At 49.0% G+C, this 21,419-nt stretch overlaps 1 protein-coding gene across 1 annotated transcript in view; it reads right to left on the minus strand.

The window, feature by feature from the left end:
* The window catches only part of STK10 (serine/threonine kinase 10), a 44,252-nt gene extending 24,784 nt beyond the window's left edge, over nt 1-19,468 (minus strand). The window contains exons 1-2 of the mRNA XM_027718712.2: nt 19,234-19,468; nt 8,382-8,546 (exon numbers count right to left, since the gene is read on the minus strand). Of these exons, the coding sequence (XP_027574513.2) occupies nt 8,382-8,546; nt 19,234-19,389 (321 nt within the window). The 5' untranslated portion in view covers nt 19,390-19,468. The remainder of the gene's footprint in view (nt 1-8,381; nt 8,547-19,233) is intronic.
* Nucleotides 19,469-21,419: the final 1,951 nt, after the last annotated feature.

The following is a 21,419-nucleotide window of genomic DNA, read 5'->3' on the forward strand; positions in this document are numbered from 1 at the left end:
CTCCTTTAAAATCAAGGGCTGTGCTGACCAGTTCAGTTCTGTTTGCAAGTGTGTTGAGTCTCCCCGTTATCTCAGCCAGCCTGCCCTGCTCCGACTGAAGTCCAAGGATTAAGTTTACATTATGGAGTGGAGGGAGGAGGTGGATCACATTCCTACACCCACTTAACTTGGCACTTTCCCCACCAGCCTCCTGCCCAATGCTTTTCACCCAACACATGCCAAAGGGCTGTAAGAAAATGGGGAGCATATTACACTAATGTAGCTCATGGGCCAGATGGGCTGATTCAAAGCAAGGCTGAGCTGCTCCAGCTGTTTGTTGGGAGCTGAAGACAGGGCAAGACATGAAAGCAGCCTGTTACACATCGAGGACACACAGCATCCTTCCTGATCTCATTCCTAGAGCCCCACGAGGCCACTGTGCCACCAACACAAAAGGGGACAAACACTCAAGTATCTGCAAGTACCACCAGCTCCATGCTCCCCTCCCAGCCAGCCCTCAGCACACACTAGAGAGCACATAAAACAATACAGAAGCCACCAGAAGCCTCTCTGCTGCCACAGAGCAGCACAAATGTCAAAAGCTTGCCTGACGTGGCAAGTATGCTGTAGGTGGAAGCGAAATAATTAGCTTTCTGTAAGAGAGTGCTCCAGGCTTGCCAATTTCCCCCTTACAAACAAGGACACTATTCAGAGACTTTAAATATAATAAACTTTTCTGCCCCCTTTTCTGAACAAAATAACCTACAGAGAAAAATATTTGAAATAAAAAAAGTCTGGCCCCCATAAGGAGTGAGGGAAAGAAAGAAGATGCAGGGCAGCAAGTAAGGAACCCAAGGCTTATAGAGTTTCAGAGCAGGAAAACTTCATGGAGAACAAAGTCAGATAGCACTGCATATTCCTTGTGAAATGCAGAGCTCCCTGCTGATCTTAGGGGACGAGTTCCTCACATCTAAATCATTCTGAGATGACAAAATATTTCCTTGAACTACCCCCAACAGTTGGCAGAAATATTCCCATTACTACTGAAATTTTGGCAGAACAAATTAAAACTCCTTTCAGTTTAACTAAATGGTTTTGATGTTGCAAAAAGCATCTTTCCCCTTGCTAGGACTACACAGGGCATTGAGTTCCTTTTGACAAGGGCTGCTATCCAACCTCCTTGAATTCAGCATCCTGACTTTCAGCGTCCCAGAAATCCAGAATCCAAAACTACCCATGGCCAGCGAACACAAACAGCTCTGGGGTGCAGAGGACAGAGGGTTGGCATGGATGCAGCCAGGGTACCTGGGATGCTGAGTGCTGCAGGAAGGGTTAATTGCAACACACATGGACTTCTTCATGAGCCCCCCTTCAGGGATTAGACCACAACTGGCTCCAGGCACTCTGGGCTCCCAAAGTCGTGCTCTGCAGAGCAGGGACAGAAGGACGAAGGCCAGAGCTGCTCTTTGCCATAGAAACCAGAAAAAACACCCAGGCCATGGCTCTCTGCCCAGGCACGGGGCAAAGGCTTTGCTGCTTGGAGGGCTGTCACTGGGATGCCCTTCTCTCACCAACTTAATCAGCATTTAGAGGCCACTCAGTTCATGAAGAGTGTTTGTTACCGGGTGGGAAGCAGAACTCAGAAAACAATTTCAAATACAAATAGCTAAAAGGAACAAGTTACTTCTTCAGTGGAAAGATTCACCAACCTCAAGTGCCCTAAGTTTGTGTCAGCAACTTAAAATAGATGATGCATTTCAGAAGGGCAAAGCTCGCTGTGAGAGCTGGAGTTTGACCCAGGACAAGCTTCCTGATGTCTTTTTTTAAGTCAGCAGTTCCAACACAGCCCCAGAGCCTCGCCTGGTCAGGAGGACAACTCATGGCAGGGGTGGCAAAAGACTTTACAAGTTTTCCACTCCTGCCTGGCATCTCCCTAGAAACAACTATTTGTCCTAACCATCCCCAAATTCACACATAAGGTGCCTGGATCCGTCACACAAGATGAGTACTGCTATTTAACTGTTTCAGTGAGAGCTTTGAAGTCAATAGAAAGCACCTCAAGCCATAAGGTCTGCAAAAAGACATCCCTCCCTCCCTCCCAAATGACAACTTTCAGGCTATATCTGAAATAAAGAAGTCTAAACCTGCAAGCTATCCCTTGTTTCAGGGCTTAGGCTGAAACTAGGTTTCAAGGCACTGTCTCCCATACACAGGTAGTTCATAAATATTCGCTTATATGCAAACATTGTTCCTTAGCATTTCCCCTGGAGAGCCAGCCAAGTGGGAATGTGGCTTATTGCGATTCAGTTCTAAACAAAGTTTTCAAGTGCTTTGAAAACTGATTTGCCTACAGGCTTCTTGTCTGCTGCTTTCTTTACACAGAACTATGGCCTCATGGTTATAGCCCTGGACTGTGATTCAGCACATAAGACTAATTCCCAAGGCTCCTGGGCAAACTTTAGGCAAATCCTTGTCTGTGTCTCCACTCTTGTAGCTGGGATAATGACACCAGGTCTCTTTTATAAAGCATTCCATGGTGTTCAGATGACAAGACTGTGTAATCACAGGCATTATTATTGCTTCAATAACCTTTTCATGCAATGTTATCCTGTATAAAGGGTGGCAGACAAAGGCTTCTATTCTAGTTTGGGTTGTCATGTTGCTACCTGTAGAAGCACTCTTGAACTCAGCTGGGTTATGGTAATTTGCCTGCTGCATAAGTCATTCTTGGTGGTGGTTAAAAATCACTCAGTTTCCAACCCTGCTTTAAGGGAAACCCCCAGTTTTACCCAGAACAGGATTTACAGTGACTAGCCAGGAGAGTGAATGCTAAAGCTCACGTTCACAGGATGGAGTATATATGTCAGTCTCACAGAACTTGCTGCCCAGCTTTCCAGCAGAAGAAGACTTAGACCTCCACGTCTTTGGGAAAGGCAACAGTCTGTGGAACAGTGAGGCAGAAGGAAGCCTTACTGCTCCACAGACAGACAGCAGGTGGCAGGGAGAGGAGGTAAGGAGGATGCCACTCAGACATGCCCTCCACAGCATCCCAGCTGGCAAAGACAGTCTGTCAGAGCAGAAGTGATCACCCATTTCACCAACTATGATACTCTGCTACTCTGAACAGCAAATTGCTTGACCCTGGCAAGCCAGGGAAGTGTCAAAAAAACTACTGGGCTACATCACTTTTTCCAGTTTCCAGCTCTGGCCACGATGATGTGCTTCCAGCTGATCCTAAGGACAAGGAGAGGACACCATGATATCCTTGCTGCACTCCAAGCCTCCAGGGCCAAGCAATGCCCTATCCCGATGCATACAGATGTCTGCCCACATCTGCTCCTCGCCTACCCACCCTGCAGAAGTTACTGGGGATGTTTTGCCATTCTGCCCAAATTCTGGACTGGCAGGAATTTAGAAACCAGTCCAGCAAACACCACCCCCACACTGGTTTGCCCAGTGGGGCTTATCCTGCAGCAGCTCACGGGAACCGGAGCACAGCCCAGCCAGCAACCCTGCACGGGGTGTCTCAGGGCACAGCTATATCTGGAAGGGATTTACATTTCTGCAGCTGGAGGAAGGAGGAAGAGAAAGGAAAGGGTTGTTCCTCTAGGACACTGTCAAGCTGTTTAACAAAGTTTGGGATCACGTTGTTTTTCTGGGTCTCTGCTACGCGCCAGCACAACGGGCAGTTCGACTCTCGCGAGTTGCAAACAACTGTTCAAGCACTCTGGGGGGAAGTTTTGTACAAAGCTTCAGGAGAACAAGGCCAAGTAGGAAGGGCCAGTTCAGACTGCAGCTCTCCTGCCAAGTGAAGTTTTAAAGGGACACGAATCACCATTAGATTCCTTGGGGACAGAGGACTGAGCAGCCTGGAGAGCCCTGGTCTGGTCCAGCATTCATGCAAACAGGATCCTGCAGGCATCCAGCCAGGCTTAGGCTGCTGACCCTGCAAGACATCCCTGCAAGTTGTAATAACCCCCCTTTGCTAAGGAAAACTGTAGAGAATCTGACACTGTTATCAGCTCACTTTTCTGTTTGTTTTAAAGAAAAGGTATTTTCAACTTAAGAGAATTAAAAGCTGCAGATGCTTTACATAGCCCAGCAGTCTAGTGCATGGGATAATGAACATTTATTTATGCTACAGGATTTTCAGGAATGCCCAAATCTCCAGTCAACATCCATATCAAAGGGGGACCAATCCAAAAAGTCCCTGGCTAAACAGGTCAGGGCCTGCCCACAGAAAATGCAAAAGACTTTTAAGGCAAGTACAAAGACTAGTACAAAGCTGGTGTCTATCTGCCAGCTGTATGAGTTACATATCCACACAGTGGGCCAGGGAAAGGAAACTCTAAGCTGATTAAATTTACTATTTCCAAAATGCTCTGGCAAGGCAGGGTTACCTGCACAGTACAGCGATTTTTGCTTTGATCTCCAGGAAACTTCTGTTTATTCAAAAATCCGTTTGCTATAGCAACCGTGGGTTATAGAAAAGGAGGGAGGGGGAAAGAATTCCCTGGTGCTTTGCTAGAAAGGTTGCACCACCACTGTCAGAGTCCTGTGGTTAAATCCCTGGGGCCAAATGGCATTTCAACTCATTTCCAGAGAATCCTGCAGACTCAATGCTGGAGCATCTTGACAGGTTCCTGTAGGAAGGATCCTGGGTTTCCTGCCCTGCTCTGTGGATCAGCTGCCATCCTGTGCTATCAGTCACCATCCCCTGGGAGCAGAGATTTCCAGCATGAACGTTCATCACACCAAACAAGACTCTCCTCACTGGTCACCTTATCACTCCTCTGTCTGCGGGAGGAGACACTTGGAAACAGCAGAGGTATTCAGAAGCAGGAGATCAAAAGTTCCTCCCTTCCTTTGAGGCTTCAATCTTTTTTTGTTGTTTTGGAAGAGGAAAAAATACCCAAACACGCAGCCCTCAAGAGGGACACGAGAGCTGTTGTTTTTCTTTCCCATGTACTTATAATTATCAGTGTAAATTCAGCACCGTTGATTCCAAGCAAACAAACCCAGGTGTCAGTCCCATTCCTCAGTCACAAATAGCTTTAACAAGTCCATTTTTAAAGCTGTGTTATATTGGGTGAGGGGGATTTGCTTTTGTGTTTCCAAGTCCTACATCACACTTCAGGAAAAGAGACTTCAAAATGTGTCCCAGCCACAAGGACTCAAAACAGATTTTTATTTTTATTTTTTTTTTTTTTTAGTAGTATGAAATTCTCAGCTTCCATTTGGTGCCCCCATTTCCAGCAGCTGGTATTTATGTAAAAGAACATCAAATGCCACAGGGCTTGTAATAAAAATAAAATCATGAAAGCTCCCACCACAGCAGTTTTGCAGCCTCCCTGGGCTGTTTTCAGCCAGCACAAGACTTCTTGGCCTCTGCCACAAGCAAAGAAAAGAAGATAGAGGGGGAATGGAACAAGATAACAAGCTCCTGGTGAGGGCACAGCATCTCTGCAGTGTATTTATATGCCAAGGAAGTTCATGCTGGGTGCTGCCATCCCACCAGTTATATTCCTGGGGACTAACTGGGGTCCTCCAAGCCCTTGCCTGTGGCTCACAGTCGGCTTTGCTCTGTGCCACACAAGAACTGGGGTTCTCCTCCTTCAGCTTGATGCCAATCACGTGAAGGTGTTTTACCTGGTATAAAAGCCAGAGGAATTTGCTGGGTTTGCTTTCATTCCAGTGCTATGGATTTCAAAGCAGCTGCTGTAGGATAAGCCACTTCCCTTTGCACAGAAAGGTCTTTTGCTTCATAAATATTTTATGTCACCTCCTGGCTACTGAAGGGCAAAGCCAGACCCTGGCAAGAGAAGCCACAGTGACCTAAAGCTTCTCAGCGGGACAAAGAAGCTTCTGCAGAAGCAACCACCATGAAGTCCAGGTTTCCTAACATATTTCCTTGATACTTCAAGAATCAGAGAACAGTCAGACCGATTTAACAAGAACCCCTCTCAGCATCAGCAGCTAAGACTGTTTGTGGCACAGACCAAGCTGTAAATTATTCAAGAGCCAAAGAGCCACTGCCATTCAGGAAGGTTGGGCACATCTGCACCCCTTGCCAGCCTGTCTGTGTGCTCCCATTCCTGTCCCTTTCTCACTTTGAACATTCTCTTTCCACACTGGGCTGCAAGGACAAGGAAACCACAGTGAATTGCTGACTAGACAGGCATCCCCAGAGGTTCTACCCAAAGCCACTTGGAGCCAGGAGCACAGCAGAGTCCATGCACCCATCATGCAAATGGTCCAGGAAAATGCTGGTTTAAACAACTGCACAGACAGAAATGGGGATGGGATATGGACAGAACAATGAAAGCTGGTATTTATATTTGGATGCAAATTTTCCCCAGCAGCACTGGTGACCAAGAAGCGGAAGCCTTTGACTTCAGGGAAAACCTGGTAGTGACTAAAAGCCTTCCAGAAGTATAACAGCCTGGCTTATTTACTTCCCTCCAAGCCAGTAAAACACTAGAGCATTAATAAAAACAGCCTGAGCAATGAAATGCAAATGCTACTCAAATAATTAAATAAAGAGAATGATCCTCCTCCCAGAACAATGGCCGGGGCTGTAACGTGCCCTCGCGGGAGAGCCTCATACAGGAGGCTCTTGTTCCAGGAGTTTCAAAGAGGCTGTTTAATTTTAGTAGGTCGGCAAGCATATGACATTACAAAGCACTTCTTGGACAAAGGCAGAGCCGAGGAGCTCTGCAATCCATTTTCCCTACAGGAAGGAAGGCAAAGCTTCCTATTGCAGGGAGGAGGTGGAAGGGGAAAGGGGAGGGGGTTCACATTTTAGAGAACGAACAAGGCCAATGTGTAAGATTCAGGCAGACCAGGCACGGAGCAGGGAGGTGAAACCAGCCGAACAGGGTCGACTATAAACCAGCCTCATGTCTTACCCAAGCTCAGCGTGTGTTTGCCTTTTTCATTTTGCCGAGATTAGTTCGGCTGCAGTTGCAATCCATCCAAATCCTGAGTCCCCTCCTAGGAGGGATGTTTGCCTTTCACTTCCTTAGAAGGGTACATATTGACTTTGTTCTTTAACATAGCCAGGGCTCAGCATCACCATTAGCAGCTGTCCAAATACCAACTGGACAACTTGTGCCCAGCTCCCTTGAGTCAAGAAGACACAGAACAGAAATGCTCCACGCTGGCACTGCAGCCCTCCAAGTGGGGTGTCAAAGAGAAGTTGGGGGCTATATCCACGGATTTTTAAATAAGAAGGGTCACCAACACATGCTGACATTGCAAAAGGAGCTTGCTGACTAAACACACGTTGCCCAACAAAAGTCCCTCTCCTGCATTGCTTAACCGAGGAATGAACTAGACATGGATTGCATTATCCCAGCTCAGCCCTTGGCACCACAACCAGGGACCGACGGCTCTGACAGCTCAGTTCACACAAGTGCAAGTCCCAAAAGCTGAGAACTTTTTTTATCTCTACTAAAATGACTCAGGGAGGCCACAAAGTTACATGGAATATTAAAAAGAGGAAGGAAAAAGTAACAGAGCTGCTGAACCTACCCTTTGACACTCTCCTGACTTGCCTGCAGTTATAACTAGAAGCAGACGAACTGGCACAGGAGATGGGTTTGGAAATCCTCATTTTCACCTGATTTCCACTATCCTGACCCAGGCACACCTTCATGCACACAGTTATTTGAGCATACAATGGTTCATGCCCTCACCCTCTCCCGGGCTGCACCTTTCCTACGGCAGCACACAGGAAGGTGCCTTTCACGCTCACCTTCCTCTGCTGCCAGGGACTCACAGAAAACAGCAGGCAGGGAAAATAAAAAATAATATATATACCTGCCGGGCTAGGGGAAAGATCTGCAGGAACCTGCTGTTCCAGCCTTTGCACTAATCCACTCGATTGCATTTTATGTCCCTGTGCCTCTACAGCCATGGGAAACAGAGCTCTTGTTTTCAGCTGCCTCTGCATTACAGATGCTGAGCCAGAAGTAAAGCTCAAATCCAAAAAAATCAGTTAGAAGAGTTACCTTTCCAGCTAATGTTTTATAAGAGGGGCTGAGAGGGGAACAGGTGCCCTGTTTCCTACCAGGAAACAGATCAGTGATGCACTTTCTACCTTTACAAACTCCAAATGGTGGAAAAAACCACAACTCCAGTTTCACTGTGAAGATTTCTTGACCCTCCCTTGGCTACTTACAAGCAGCTTTAGTTAGAAGACAGTTTACTCATCAAAGAACACGGGGAAAATCCAGGCCCTGATCACACAGTGAGTAGAGCACAGCTTGTGAGTAATTTCCAACTCACACTGATGCTTCAAGCTGCTCCAGAGGTTGTGCTTCACCATAGATTAGCCATTTCCTCCCATCAGAGTGAGAACTGTGCAGCTGTACACGTCACACACAGCAAGAGCCTCTTACCCAGAGCTTGCCATCCCAATAAAATGCTCCCAGCAGCTTGACAATGTGCCGGTGATCACAGGTTGCCAGGATTTCAATCTCCACCATGTAATCCTCCAGTTCATCTTCACTCTTTGTTTCAATGACTTTGGCAGCTGCTAAAGCACCAGTTTCCTTGTTTTTAGCCTGAAAGACAAAAACAATGTCAGTCCAACAAAGGCAAGGAGAGCCAGGAACACACAATACTTGCACAATTCCTGCTGTTCCAATTCACGCTCAGCTTGACTGGCACCAGCCATAACACAAGGAGGGAAACTTGCAGATGCATTTCTGCTTCCTAAACCTGCCCGCAGCGTCACGGGGTGGCTGGATACTGCATCAGGGCCAAAGTATCCTCCTTCCTCCTGCCAGTCTCCAATGCCCACACCACCTCCCATCACGGAGAGACAGAGACTTTTAGAAAAGGCAATGTTTGACTCAATGATCTTGGAGATCTTTTCAAACCTAAATCATTCTGTGATTGTGCGAAATTCACAGTACGGCTGTGCGCCACCCGAACATCCCTGCACTTCCCTTCCTCACCAGGCAGTTCTCTGTAACAAATGAGGGAAACTTCAGGATCTTCACAGGTAAAGCGTCAAGAAGGGTGCATTTAAATTCCCAGGACTGGCCAAGTATTCCCTGTGTGGCATATTAGTGAGCTCTTCAGAGCACAATAAGAAAAATACAACACGTGCTCTCCCACCTTCTCCCTTCATTTTAATCGGTTTATTCACCAAATAACTGGAAAACCATAAAAAACTTGACTTCTCCCAAAACTGCCAGGGCAAGTTTGCATTTTGCAAATGCGATTCGTGTAAATTGTTGCGACAATTAGAAGTTTGCAACAAAACACCAAGAGGGGGTTTGCGAGACAGTCTGCACACAGAGCTGCACCACGAGATGTGTCACACGCTGAGAGAGGGAGTGAGACAGCAGCTGTTGACTCAGGAGCACCCTGACATTCCCAGAAGTGCATTGAATCAGCAGATTAAGGGGCAGAAATCCCTACAGCTCACCTGCTCTGCTCCCACTGTGACAGGAGAGCCCCCATGGCATGATTCCAGTTCATCACCCAATTTTTTTCCATCACACCCACTACAGGCTACCTCTCCCCCAGGGGAGCAAGTCCCGCTGTGGATGTAATCACTGGAGGAGCTGGCCAAGCTCCGGTTGTGACCTTTCTTACCGCTCTGTAGTTTACATCTCTGTGTTTGGAAAACCTCTGTGGAGCTTACAGGAGGATTAATTCCTGGTATAAACACCACAAGCCCCACTGAACAGCTTTACATAGCTTAGGTGAGAGTATCAGTGTACCAAGGAACAAGGCAGGGAGGGGAGGAGCAAATAGGGGGGAAACTATACAGAGGGGGGAAAATGAGGGACCCCTGAGTCTCTGCTGGGTTTTGAAGACTTGCTGCATTTGCAGGAGTTGGCAGGAACACAGCTGTGTCCTTACCACAGGGGACAAATCCATCTCCATTTGGACTCGCTGCCCAAATGCAAGACAGCAGCTCATGCTGGCTTCAGAAGAAATTAGAGGGTTTCTTCAGCTCAGGTTGGTTTGTTTCTCACCGAGTAGCCATCAGACACCCACAGAGCAGGGCTTGGAAGGGGGAGGAGATGCAGAGCAGAGCGAGCACAGGGAAAAGCACAGAGCTTCCAAATGGGAGCAAAAAGTGCCCCACTGTGTTTGCTCTGCACTTAGGGTGTTGGGAGAGGGCCAAGGAGGGGAAGTAAATATTGTGAGAAGAGGTGGGGCTTCCCTTGGAGATCTGCCATCGCACGCTTCCCACCGGCAGGGTCCCAGCCAGCTCAGTCCTTTCAGGATGCTGGGGCCCAACAGGCACCTGAAAAAACCCAGGAGCAGAGCATGTCCCAGTCTCCCCACAGCATCCCACTGAGAGGTCAGAACCAACCTACTCTCACCCGCAGACCTCAGGGGAGCCACCCCAGCAGCCACCTCTCATCCCCTCCTGGGCTTGCTAAGGCATCCGGGGGGGGGATGCTGGGCTGGGGGACAGGGGTTTGCAAAACAGGCTTCAAACTCTTTCTGCAAAAACCAGCCCAATCACAGGGTGACCACCTCAGCACAAGTTCATGTAGAGAAGGTAATGATGTGGCGAGAGCTTCTGTTCTCAGATAAAACACCACCAAACATACAGCCCTTGAGGAATTTACGGCATTTCCAATTTTTCCCAGTGAAATTTGTGGACAGAAGCAAAAGAATCACCCAGATGGTGAGATTCCAAGAAACTGTTTGATGCCAGTCTACTACAGCTGGTCAGTCTAAAGCAGGCATCCAGTTCCATCTTTTAGCTCCTCCACTCCTGGGCATTTTAATCCCATGGATAATTTGTCCTTGGGGTGGTAATTAGCACCAAAAAAAAATTAGAGCAGACAGCTGCCAGCATGGTGCCCAGGGGGTGCTGCTGAACTACAGTGAGATCCATTACAGTCATTTAAAACCCCAAAAGCCCTCCTAGCCACCACCAGCCTTTGTGCAAATCAACGCAGTGCTTGGACCATGGTGACAGGTCTGTGCAGGAACAGGGCTGGAATGTGCATTCCACAACAGAAAACATGTCACATAAAAGTTATCCAGTAAACCACTTCCAGAAAGCCATGCCAGCAGCTAGGCAGGGTACAACACAAAGGATCTTGCTGGAGTCCTCTGAAGCAAGACAGGCACTGGACATGCTACTGCCAAACACACTGGGAATACCAGGGAATAGGGGATGAGTAGGATGACTCCTAGAAGGCAGAGGCATAAAGAAACCACAGCTCAGTTTATGGATTTAAGGGGTGAGAGGTGGCTGTTCAGGTGACAGAAGCGGCTGTTTGGCCTTTGCCTGTGACTCACCCTGGCAGCTATTGTGAAATCCAGATTGTGACAAACACAGGAACTATTTTAAGCCTTTAAAGAACACATTACCGGAAGGCTGGATCGTTCAGTACAGCCAGTTTCTAGGTGAGGCAGAGGAAAACCCTGTGAGAACTCTCCCTAACAGAAAAAGGAGAACTACCACCAAGAGCACCCTGATTGCTTCATCTAGGCTTGCTTGCACCCACTATCTTCCCAAGCCAAGGGATGATCCTTTATAAGCTGGTCTGCCATATCATCCCACCATATTTTTGGCGTGAGCGATTCTTTCCATCCTTGAAGCCCTGTCTCTGTGCCAGGAGAGCTGATCCTTCAGATATCGCTGACTGAGAGAACGAGGAGTAAAGAGCCTGGTGCTTTCAGTGGATGCTGTATTTGGGGGTTGATAGCTGTGACTGCCCCACCCCAATGCACTGTATTCCTGTTGTGTCTTTGTACGCAAGCAACTGCTCACTTATGTATTTCTCAGGGATTACATAATGATCAATGGCCTTCTGATGAACTTTGCCTGAGCTCTCTGCATCAATAAACAAACACACAATAGACGGGCTTGAGTCAGTGCTCACGTTGTTGTCAAATAATCAATGGGAGCTGGAATGAAGACGCCTCCCCTGTGGAAACAGGCTGAGAAAGTTGGGGCTGCTCAGCCTGGAGAAGAGAAGGTTGTGTGGAGACCTCAGAGCCCCTTCCAGTATCTGAAGGGGGTATAAGGAAGCTGGAGAGGGACGCTGCATCAGGAACTGTAGTGACAGGACAAGAGGGAATGGCTTCAAACTGACAGAGAGTAGGTTTAGATTAGATATTAGGAAGAAACTCCTTACTGTGAGGGTGGTGAGGCCCTGGCACAGGTTGCTCAGAGAAGCTGTAGCTGCCCCATCCCTGGAAGTGTTCAAGGCCAGGTTGGATGGACATGGAGCAACCTGTTCTAGTGGAAGGTGCCCCTGCCCATGGCAGGGAGGTTGGAACAAGATGATCTTTAAGATCCCTTCCAACCCAAACCATTCTAGGAGTTCCATGCCCAACAAGCCCCCTAGAGCCACTTCAGTTTGTCATCATAAATGAAACCTACTTGGGGTTTTGTTTGAAATGCTGAATTCAGGCCTCGGTGCCATCCAGAAGAGTGGCTGGTGACAAATGGGCAGGAGTGCAGCAGCGAGGCTGGCACAGCCCTGGTCCCACAGCCCCCACGGGCATTGGGTCGGGCAGGGCTCCGACTGCACTGGGCTGGACCAGCGCTGCTGCTCTGGCAGCTGAGGCAACACTTCTGCCAGGGGAAGGGGAAGTGGCTTGTGCAACACGCCAAGAACTGTTAGTTAAAAAAAAAAAAAAAAATTAAAAAAGCAGAAATGCCTTCCTTTGGTTTTACAAGCCAGAGGCAAGGAAAGCAACATCACAAGAGGGCTCAAGCTACGGCTGAGGACTTGTTTTCTATGTAGACCTGCCAAAAAAAGTGTGACCAAGGAACAGCACATATACTTTTTCTTGCCTTAAAAGCTCAGCAAAGGCCCAGCAGAAGTGGGGGAGAGATAACAAGCCCACACAGCAGGACGTTAGGCAAGAAGCAGAGAAGCTCCATGTGATACTTCAGACCTTGCACCCAAACAGCCACAGACCCAGAGGCACAGCGAGAGGCTTTCTGGCTGCTATGCCCTGTTATAACCCACCTACGGAAGCTGAGCAGACCTTTTGGTCCTGGTGTGAGTGAGATGTGTGAAAATAAACAAGCAAAGTTTGAAGAGAGGAAAGATCCCCATAGATCCGACATCTTCAGCCTACACAGATCTAAAACTTGAAAGCGTGAAACATCCCTCAAATCACTGGTCCCCAGGAAGAGTGTGCTGCTCCAAGCAAAGCATTCCTGGGCTGGTCTTCATTCAGCCAATGCCACAACATTGAAAAAATAAAAAAATAGGGGCGAAAAAAAAGCATTCAAGCAATTCTGAGTTTCCTAGCAACTTCCTGAAACAAATTTGGTCCACAGGAGGCTAATGCAGGAGTGGCTGGATGGCTACTATGCCTGAGAACCAGGAAATAGTAGCTTAGCCAGGCAGTGACAGTACTCATGTCTGTCTGTCTGTTTGTCAGCTGTTTCACACGGTGCTAGAAAAGCATCAGCTAAACAAGGCCCTGGTAGAAGAATTAAAAACTGATCAGCCCCTCACTATCTCCACAGCACAGGGCTGCTGGGGTGGCCCAGCAGCCGCCTGCACTTGCCCACAGCTGTGACGAGAGAAACGCAGGGCAGGAGCAGCCTTGATGCCAAAAGATGCAAGAGCTGAGGTGCACCAACAGCAGCTGGCCCTGCTGGGGCACAGCTTCCTGCCCTGCCTCTGCCACCTACCCAAATACCACACAGACATTATGGTTGAGCAAATAAAGACGTGAGCCACAGGGGCACGAGGATGGGTAGGTGTCAGGGAATTGCACAGGAAGGGAAAACATCAGGAAGGTTTCCATGTGTTGTATGGGAAGAGCATCCTGTTTTGAAGGGCAGGTATTCTGAGGATGGCACTGAGGTGCTTTGCTACAGCCAAGAGACAAAGTCAGTGAATCCAACTCCAGCAAGCACTCGAGCCATCTCTCTGCTCTTCACAAGGGACACACTGCCCCTTCCAACTCCACATCCTGGAGGTGGCACATACTGACACGACTCCTAAAGGCCACTGCCTTCTTCTCTCTTCAATGGGAGCAAAGCAGCTCCAGCAGTGATGCTGAGGCCCAGCAGTGAGCCAGGACCTGAGTCCTGTGCCAGGGCAGCACTCACCCCTAGCACACCCACACATGCCACCACTCTCCACTGCCTAATTTAAAATAATTCATTATTTTAAAGAATATTATTCTAAGTGCCTTTACTCTTCTTCTTTTCACTCTGGATTCAGGTTGAGCCAGGCTGGCAGTCCTGGAGGATGGGAGGGCAGCACGGCCACCCACCACAGGTGGGCACAGCCCTTGGGGACCCACAACCACAGGCTGCAGCAGTGAGGGGGTGCTTGACCTGAGGCTTACAAGGGGAACCCAAAGTTTACAGACAGCAGCACCCCACGGATGAGAAAAAGAAGTTTTATTTCCAAGGAAATGGATATTCAAGAAAAAACATTTAAAAACTCATGGCGTGTGCTGGGCAGGGATTTTTCTAAGGAACAACAATTGCCACGTGCAATTGAAAGGCTGAAAGGGTGAAAGGCTCAAAGCCTTCATCTAAGCTTCCTCCTCCATGCAGTCGCCCACAGCTCCCACTATCAGCAGCACTGCCAAGTTCTAGGCTGTGGCACTGAAGTAATTATCAAAATATTTAGGCCATGGAGAGCTATCCCTCTCCCCTGCCACACCAATACAGTCGTGGCCCAGCAGAGCACAGGACTTCAGCACAGATGGAGCATCACACGTTTCTTTGAGTTTAAAGTGAACATCAAACTTAAAGTTCAACCAGGATTAATGTTGTTGGGTCACTGCTCTCTAAGTAAAGGATCAGTGCCTTCCTGTTCCTCTTCCCTCCCCAGCTAAAATATTTTAAGAAAACCCCTCAGTTATTCTAAGGGACAAGACCATGATTTCAGCCTACTGTTGGGTTTTGGGTTTTTGGATCTTTGGGGTTTTTTTGTGGCCAATCTGCTTAAACTCCCTCCCCTTTTTTTCCTTCCTCATTTCTTTTTTTTTTTGAAAGTTAACTCAGCAGATTAACATCTCTCTGTGACACCCTTTCCAGGAATTACAAGTTAAATCATAGAATCACAGAATGGTTTGGGTTAGAAGGGACCTTAAAGGTCATCTAGTTCCTACCTCCTGCTATGGGCAGAGAAAGTTCCCACTAGATGAGGTTGCTCAGAGCCCGGTCCAACTTGGCCTTGAACACTTCCAGGGATGGGGCAGCCACAGTTTCTCTGGGCAACCTGTGCCAGGGCCTCACCACCCTCACAAGGAAGAATTTCTTCTGTGTATCTAAATCTAAACCTACTCCCTCATGAATCAAACAGACCAGAGGTGAACCTGAGTCGCTTGAGCCAACCCATGCAAACCCAGAGCAGTGCAGGTTGGGGTGACAAGCAGAGTGGTCTGCAAGTGACAGGGACACTCTTGTGCCTCCGTTGCTGTGACAGCCAGGCTTCTAAGGCAGCTGCACGACATCCAACAATTAGTCTTTTATTACCCAAATCTCAAAACAACATTTCTAGCCCGTAGCATGTACAGCACTAATACCACCACAACAGATCAGACAACTCAAATTCAGCTTTTTAAGCGTATCTTAGAGAAGAAAGGAGAACAACAACAGAAAAGACACGCTTGTGACTCGCTGTGCCCCGGGGCTCAGCAGGATCTCTCAGGAGCCGTTTGAAGGCAAGTTTAAGTGAACAAACCCCTTTTCCACGGTGCTGGGGGCTGTGGGCAGCCTGTCCCCACCCTGTGAAGGGGAAAGCCTTATCGGGGAGCCAATGTCCCCATCAGCATGTGCTGGCGAGGGGAGATAGTGCTTCACAAGAGGCCTGAGAGCAGCAAAACAATCCCATCACGAGAAAGGCAGCGAGTCCCCTGTGCTTCAGCAGAGCACAGGCGTCTGCAAAGATCCTGTCCATCCCCTGCCAACTCGTGAGTTCTCAATGCCCAGAAGAGCCCTCATGCATCTATTCCTGCTGACACTAATGCAACTACCTGCTACAGTGAATCCTGCAGTTAATGGGTTTTGCAGGACTGAGATGTGATTCAGTGGCTCCAAGCGCTCGCCCACGGCAGCCGGCACTGCTGCCTCTGCCTGAGCGGCTGCACAGCCCCGAGAGCAGCTCACAGGAGTGCCACTGCCACTTCTTCTTCCCTGCACTCACAAACAGATCTCAACTCAGAGCCAATTAAGCCACAGCTATATATTGTATCAATTGTATCTCAGGTGTTTTTCAAGAAAAATAACCGTGTTTTTTTTAAGGCAGTATGAAAAGTGACTGATTTAGGAGCTTTTACAGGCCCAGAACCCTGGAAGGGCTGCAGACTCCCCAGGCTGGCACACACTGATCACAGTCTTGCCTGCTGGCCTAATGATGGATTTAAGATCATCGACTTAACGAGCTTTGGATGAGGTGGGTAACAAAGCATGGTTGGCGTGCAGCACGGGGATATCTGTGGCTGCCGTCACATCCTAATCGTACCTGCTGGACTCACCAAGACCAACAACCTTAAGAGAATGAGAACTAGAAAGAAACAGTTTCTCCCCACCCCCTCCTACTTTTCAGCTTAATTACCCTCTGCAAGGAGTTTTTCTGTTTCCTCATACAACCAGGTCCTCTTTTGCTGAAAAAAGACTTTGCATAAAATTAGGGAAACCCCAGTAGTTTCTGCTGGGTGCAGGTTTCTTAAGGTCTGCTGTGTACAATTCAGACTCCGCTATAGATTTCATTATTTTTAATTAATATGTATTTAAATAAAGCATGTCCTACTTTGTAAACAGTGTCAAGCCAGTTCAACTTTGCCCAACTGAGTGCACAAGGAACCCAAGACACAGCTCCCTAACAGAGTTCTGTGGGGCAGGAACACCCCAAATAACCATTGCCCAGCCAAGCCCTCCTTCCTCCTGCTCAAACTTGGCCTCATAAAAACAAAATCTACTAAAACCAACATATTTTTTCATCTCTCCACATCTAAATTTCTCCCAGGTCAGCCTCTTCAGTGTACAAATCCCGTCCTTTTGCATTGCTCAGGCCCTGCAGAACAAGTACAACATATGGTATGTAGGGCAGGATGCAGGCACAGGCAGATTATATCACCTCCCCACGCTTCCGTGTGTGGAAAAGGGGCAGAAGAAAGACAGGAACTTCATTCAAACATCCTGAAACTCTCAGAGCCATATAAACACTCAGACTTGCTCTAAGCAATGGCTTTTGTGAGAAGAGCAACTTGACTTTAAAGTGTCTACAAGAGAATGGTTAAAATTGTTCGCTGAATCCCGGTCACCTCTGTTCCTCTTGAGCACAAGCGGGTTAGTTCATCTGTTAGGGGCTTTTTTGGCAGCTGAGCAGAACATGAGGGCAAGCCCCTTCTTTTGCATCCCATCTTATACTCATCCCCACCTAGGGCAGTGCTCCAGATGTGAAAAGATAAAGGAAGACAACATGCAGGTTAAACCTTAGTATGGAGGGAAACTGTGTCTCTGCAACAATGCTACTGGCTATTACCTCAAAGAAGGTTTTATAGTAAAGGGTACTCAAATAATTTGGGATTCTTAAATGAACAAACTCTCGCACACAAACTCTTCAAAACCCAACCATGTCCATTTGCCAACCAGAATGGAGAAAAGGTGTAGAGGAGATCAGAGCAGATGGAGAATTAAAATGTTACTAAGAAGAATAGAATAGCTTTTTGATTTCTGGCACATCACCCCGATCAACAGTGTTAAAACACCTCAAAAGCAGACAGTTGCCTGAATATACTGTACAGATGAAGTGAGCTTCTAGTTATAAACAAGTGGTTTTCACTGGGTTATTTACATTCTCATTTGGGTCAAAGAGGGGATGAAAGGAGCTGAAAGAAGCTGGAGATGAGGAGATGTTATTGCCTGACAGGCTGACATCCTTAGCCTGACAGTGTTATTGTTGGTGTGAGGCTGGAGTTAATAGCTGAGGCATTCAGATATAACAACAGACTTAAAGTAGCTTTATTCCGAAAGTTACCACTTTGGTATGTTTAACATATTTAAAACAGAAAGTATTTAAACAATTATTCTTCCAAGTTTTTGTTTATCTCAGAATCCAATTACCTTATTTTACAATGTTTACCTTGTTCCTGTCATTGCTTGAGAAACCTGAGCAAATATAAGTACTGAATTATCCCGGAGAAGAGTGAATGTTGCTGTATACAAACAGGTTTCAAACACGCCACACCAAGGGCTGATTTCTACTGGTGCTACTTTCAGAAGGATAACTATAGTAGAGATTTAAATATGAGTTTCAGGAATTGCTTTTTCTTAGAAGACGGGATCCTTTACCAAAGGCTTCCACTCAATGGATAATTAGCACCCAGTTTTTTAGAGAGTTTCTGTCAAATAATTCAAAAGAAACAAGAAACAAACGCTCTAAATCCCAGGGCACCGCAGTTAACCACCTCTGTCCTGACCTGGCCCCCAGTTCCCTTCCTGGCCTTCTCTTCAGTCACAACTTATTTCCCAATTCTGCAAGGGTAATACCTTCTTAAATGATTTAATGAGACCATCGAACACCAGCTGCCCAACAGCTAATTCCCACCCCCAGTTCCAAATTATGTCTGTAGCGCAGGTGTGCCAAGGAGCCTGGATCCTCAGCCTGCTCCTCCAACTACTTGCTCAACTACTGAAGAGACAGGGCATTTCAGAGCCGTGGACAGCACGAACGCTGGTGCTTTGGAGTGCAAAGTACAGGGAGTCTGGTCTTTGAAACCCTCATCCCTAAATATCGAGGTTAAACATTCATAGCACTGGACATGTCCCCACAGTCAAGGAGCTGGGCTCCTCTTCGCCCTCCAAGTTCCCTGCCGGCGAGGACCGCAGGGACACAAATCATGTCACCCCTGGAGGCTCACGAAACTTGGGACACAGCCCTGGAACTGCCGACTTCCAAGAAACCTCCCTCCATTCATTGTACCGGCGGGCTTGGCACGGAACGCCTGGTCTCTTTACAAAAGCATCGCTCTGAAAATGGGCGATTCAGAGCGGGTGGCTGGGGGCGAGGAGGGGTAGGGAAGGATGAAAAAAAAAAGTGCTTCTCTCCCTCCTTTCCCCTGCCCCGAGCGCTGCGCTCCCACACTCCAACTCACTCTGTGTCCACGTCCCTCTACTCCCGACTAACGGGATGCGCGGAGCCGGCCCCGGGAGCGGCTCCCCCGCAGCACCGCAGCCGGCTCCGGGTGCGTTCAGCGAGCGGAGCCCGCACCGAACCCCGGACTGCGGGGCCGCAGGTGCTTCCCCCCCGCCCGGAGCCCCCGCCGCGCACCCACCTTGTAGACTTTGCCGAAGGCGCCGTCTCCCAGCTCCCCCACCACCTCCCACACCTCGCCGGGGTCCAGGTCCCGGCGGACGTGCTCGTACTCCTTGGAGCGGCGCTTTTCGAAGGCGGAGAGGCGCAGGATGCGGCGGAAATTGGCGAAAGCCATGCCGGAGCGGGGCTGCCGAGGAGCCGCGGGGAGCTGCCGGCAGCCGCCTCCCGCTCCCGGGGGAGGACGGAGCCGCTGCGCGCCCGGGGAGCGGCGAGGCGGGACCGGGGCCGCCCCCAGCCGCGCACATGGAGCCAGGGCCGCTCCACCTGCTGGGCTGGGCCGGTCCGGACAGAGCCATTGGCCGCCCGCGCCCTCCGCCCGCACGGCACCGCCCCGACGGGGACCGCCCCGACCGGCACGGCTCGGCCCGGGTGCGGCTCAGCACCGCCCGTCTGGGCACAGCTGAGCTCGGGTACGGCCCGGCATGGAACGGCTCAACTCAGCTCAGCTGGGCTCAGCTCAGCCGGGCCAAGGTCCACCCCGTCGGCCCGGCCCGGCACCGCCTGGCTTGGCTCAGCCGGGGCAGGTCCGCCTAGGCGGGCATGGCTCAGCTGACGGCTCTACCTGTCCCGTCTCAGCCGGGGAATAGCTCGGCCCGTCCCCGTTCGGCCCGTCCCGGTGCAGCGGGCCATGGCATAGCCCGGCTCGGTTCGGCCGCTCTGCTGAGCGAGGCAGAGGGTCCCCAATCCCCCCCGGCTGCTCACGCCGCTCCATGCAAACACCGGGACAGCCGGGCAGGGAAGGACCGAGCGGTCCTCGTCCCCGTGCCCAGCCCGCAGCATCCCCAGGGCTGCTCTGCCTCGTGGGCTGCGCCGCGGGGTCCGAGCAGAGGCACGTCCCCGCATGGAAAATCCTAATCCCGAACTGCCTTGGCAACAGAGGCACGCTTCCTTGCTCTCCCGGTTCGTCTCCCCGGAAAACAGACAAACACAACTGTTTTTAAAACTCCCAGAAGCGGGAATTTGAGTCTATCCTCACGCCGGGCACCCGCCACGCGCTTGTTTTAGGGAAGATGAGACCCGGTTGGTGTCGAGTGGGAAGTTCACATCCTCTCCATGGCGACACTTCAAATCCTCTGGAAAACTGACTCGAAATCCAGTATGGAATGGGGACACCTAGGGGAACGCCCCGGCGGTGCAGCCCCGCTTCCTAGCGGCTCTGTGTTTCCCACAGGGATCGGGGGTGGATGGTTGTCCCTGCACACCCCACCGACACCTGCACCACCCACACACCGGGTGTGTTTTGCCCCTTGTCATCTTTCTTTTTAAAAAATAGGTTCATCCTGGTATGGTCAGCCCTCACGTTTATATTGGATGTTTCCCAGTACCAATGCTTGAATTTAAAACTCAGTTCCTCCACTATGCTGGTGGTGAGGCCCTGGCACAGGTTGCCCAGAGAAGTTATGGATACCCCATCCCTGGAAATGTTCAAGGCCAGGTTGGGTGGGGCTTTTAGCAACCTGTTCTAGTGAAAGGTGCCCACGGCAGAGGGTTGGAATGAGATGAGCTTTAAGGTTCCTTCCAACCCAAACCCTTCTGGGATTTGATTATGATTCTACTATTCCTGGAAATTTGTGGCTGAGAATTGCAACTTTCTTGAAGCCACTTCCATGTCCACCTATTTCTTCCCTTCTCCCCACTGAGTTGTAGGAAAAACAAACTGCAAATGCAAAATATATCCCTGAAACAGAAAGAAGCTGAAAAATATTGAGCACTTTTTTCCCCACCTAATTTCACGGAGTTTGGATTTGATCTGACAGGACATGCGGATTTAGCAGCACTGGAGTAAGAACAGAATAGAATAGAATCAGAGCAGCTACTTTCAGAATTTTGTGCTGTGAGGGGTAATTTCCTAATACTGTTTCACTGGTCTTCCACCAGATCTCAGCCAATTGAGATGAAGCTGGATTTTGGGTGTTTTCTGCAGCACCTGTGTGTAGATGAAGCACTATTTGTTGTCAATAGGAAACATTGCAGCACTGGCAGAGTATTTCCAGCTCATTGATGTTCATTGAAAGAATTACCTCTACAGTAAATATTCCTGAACACGAGATTGGCATTAATGCTCTAAAATTACAGACCCTGTGTACTGTTTTGAAAAGCGTTACACAGAAAGCTGCATCACTTGGGATTTAAAACCAGAGATCA

Source organism: Pipra filicauda, unplaced genomic scaffold, assembly GCF_003945595.2.
Source record: "Pipra filicauda isolate LSUMZ 115617 unplaced genomic scaffold, ASM394559v2 scaffold3_size10097308_pilon, whole genome shotgun sequence".
Taxonomy (NCBI): Eukaryota; Metazoa; Chordata; class Aves; order Passeriformes; family Pipridae; genus Pipra; species Pipra filicauda.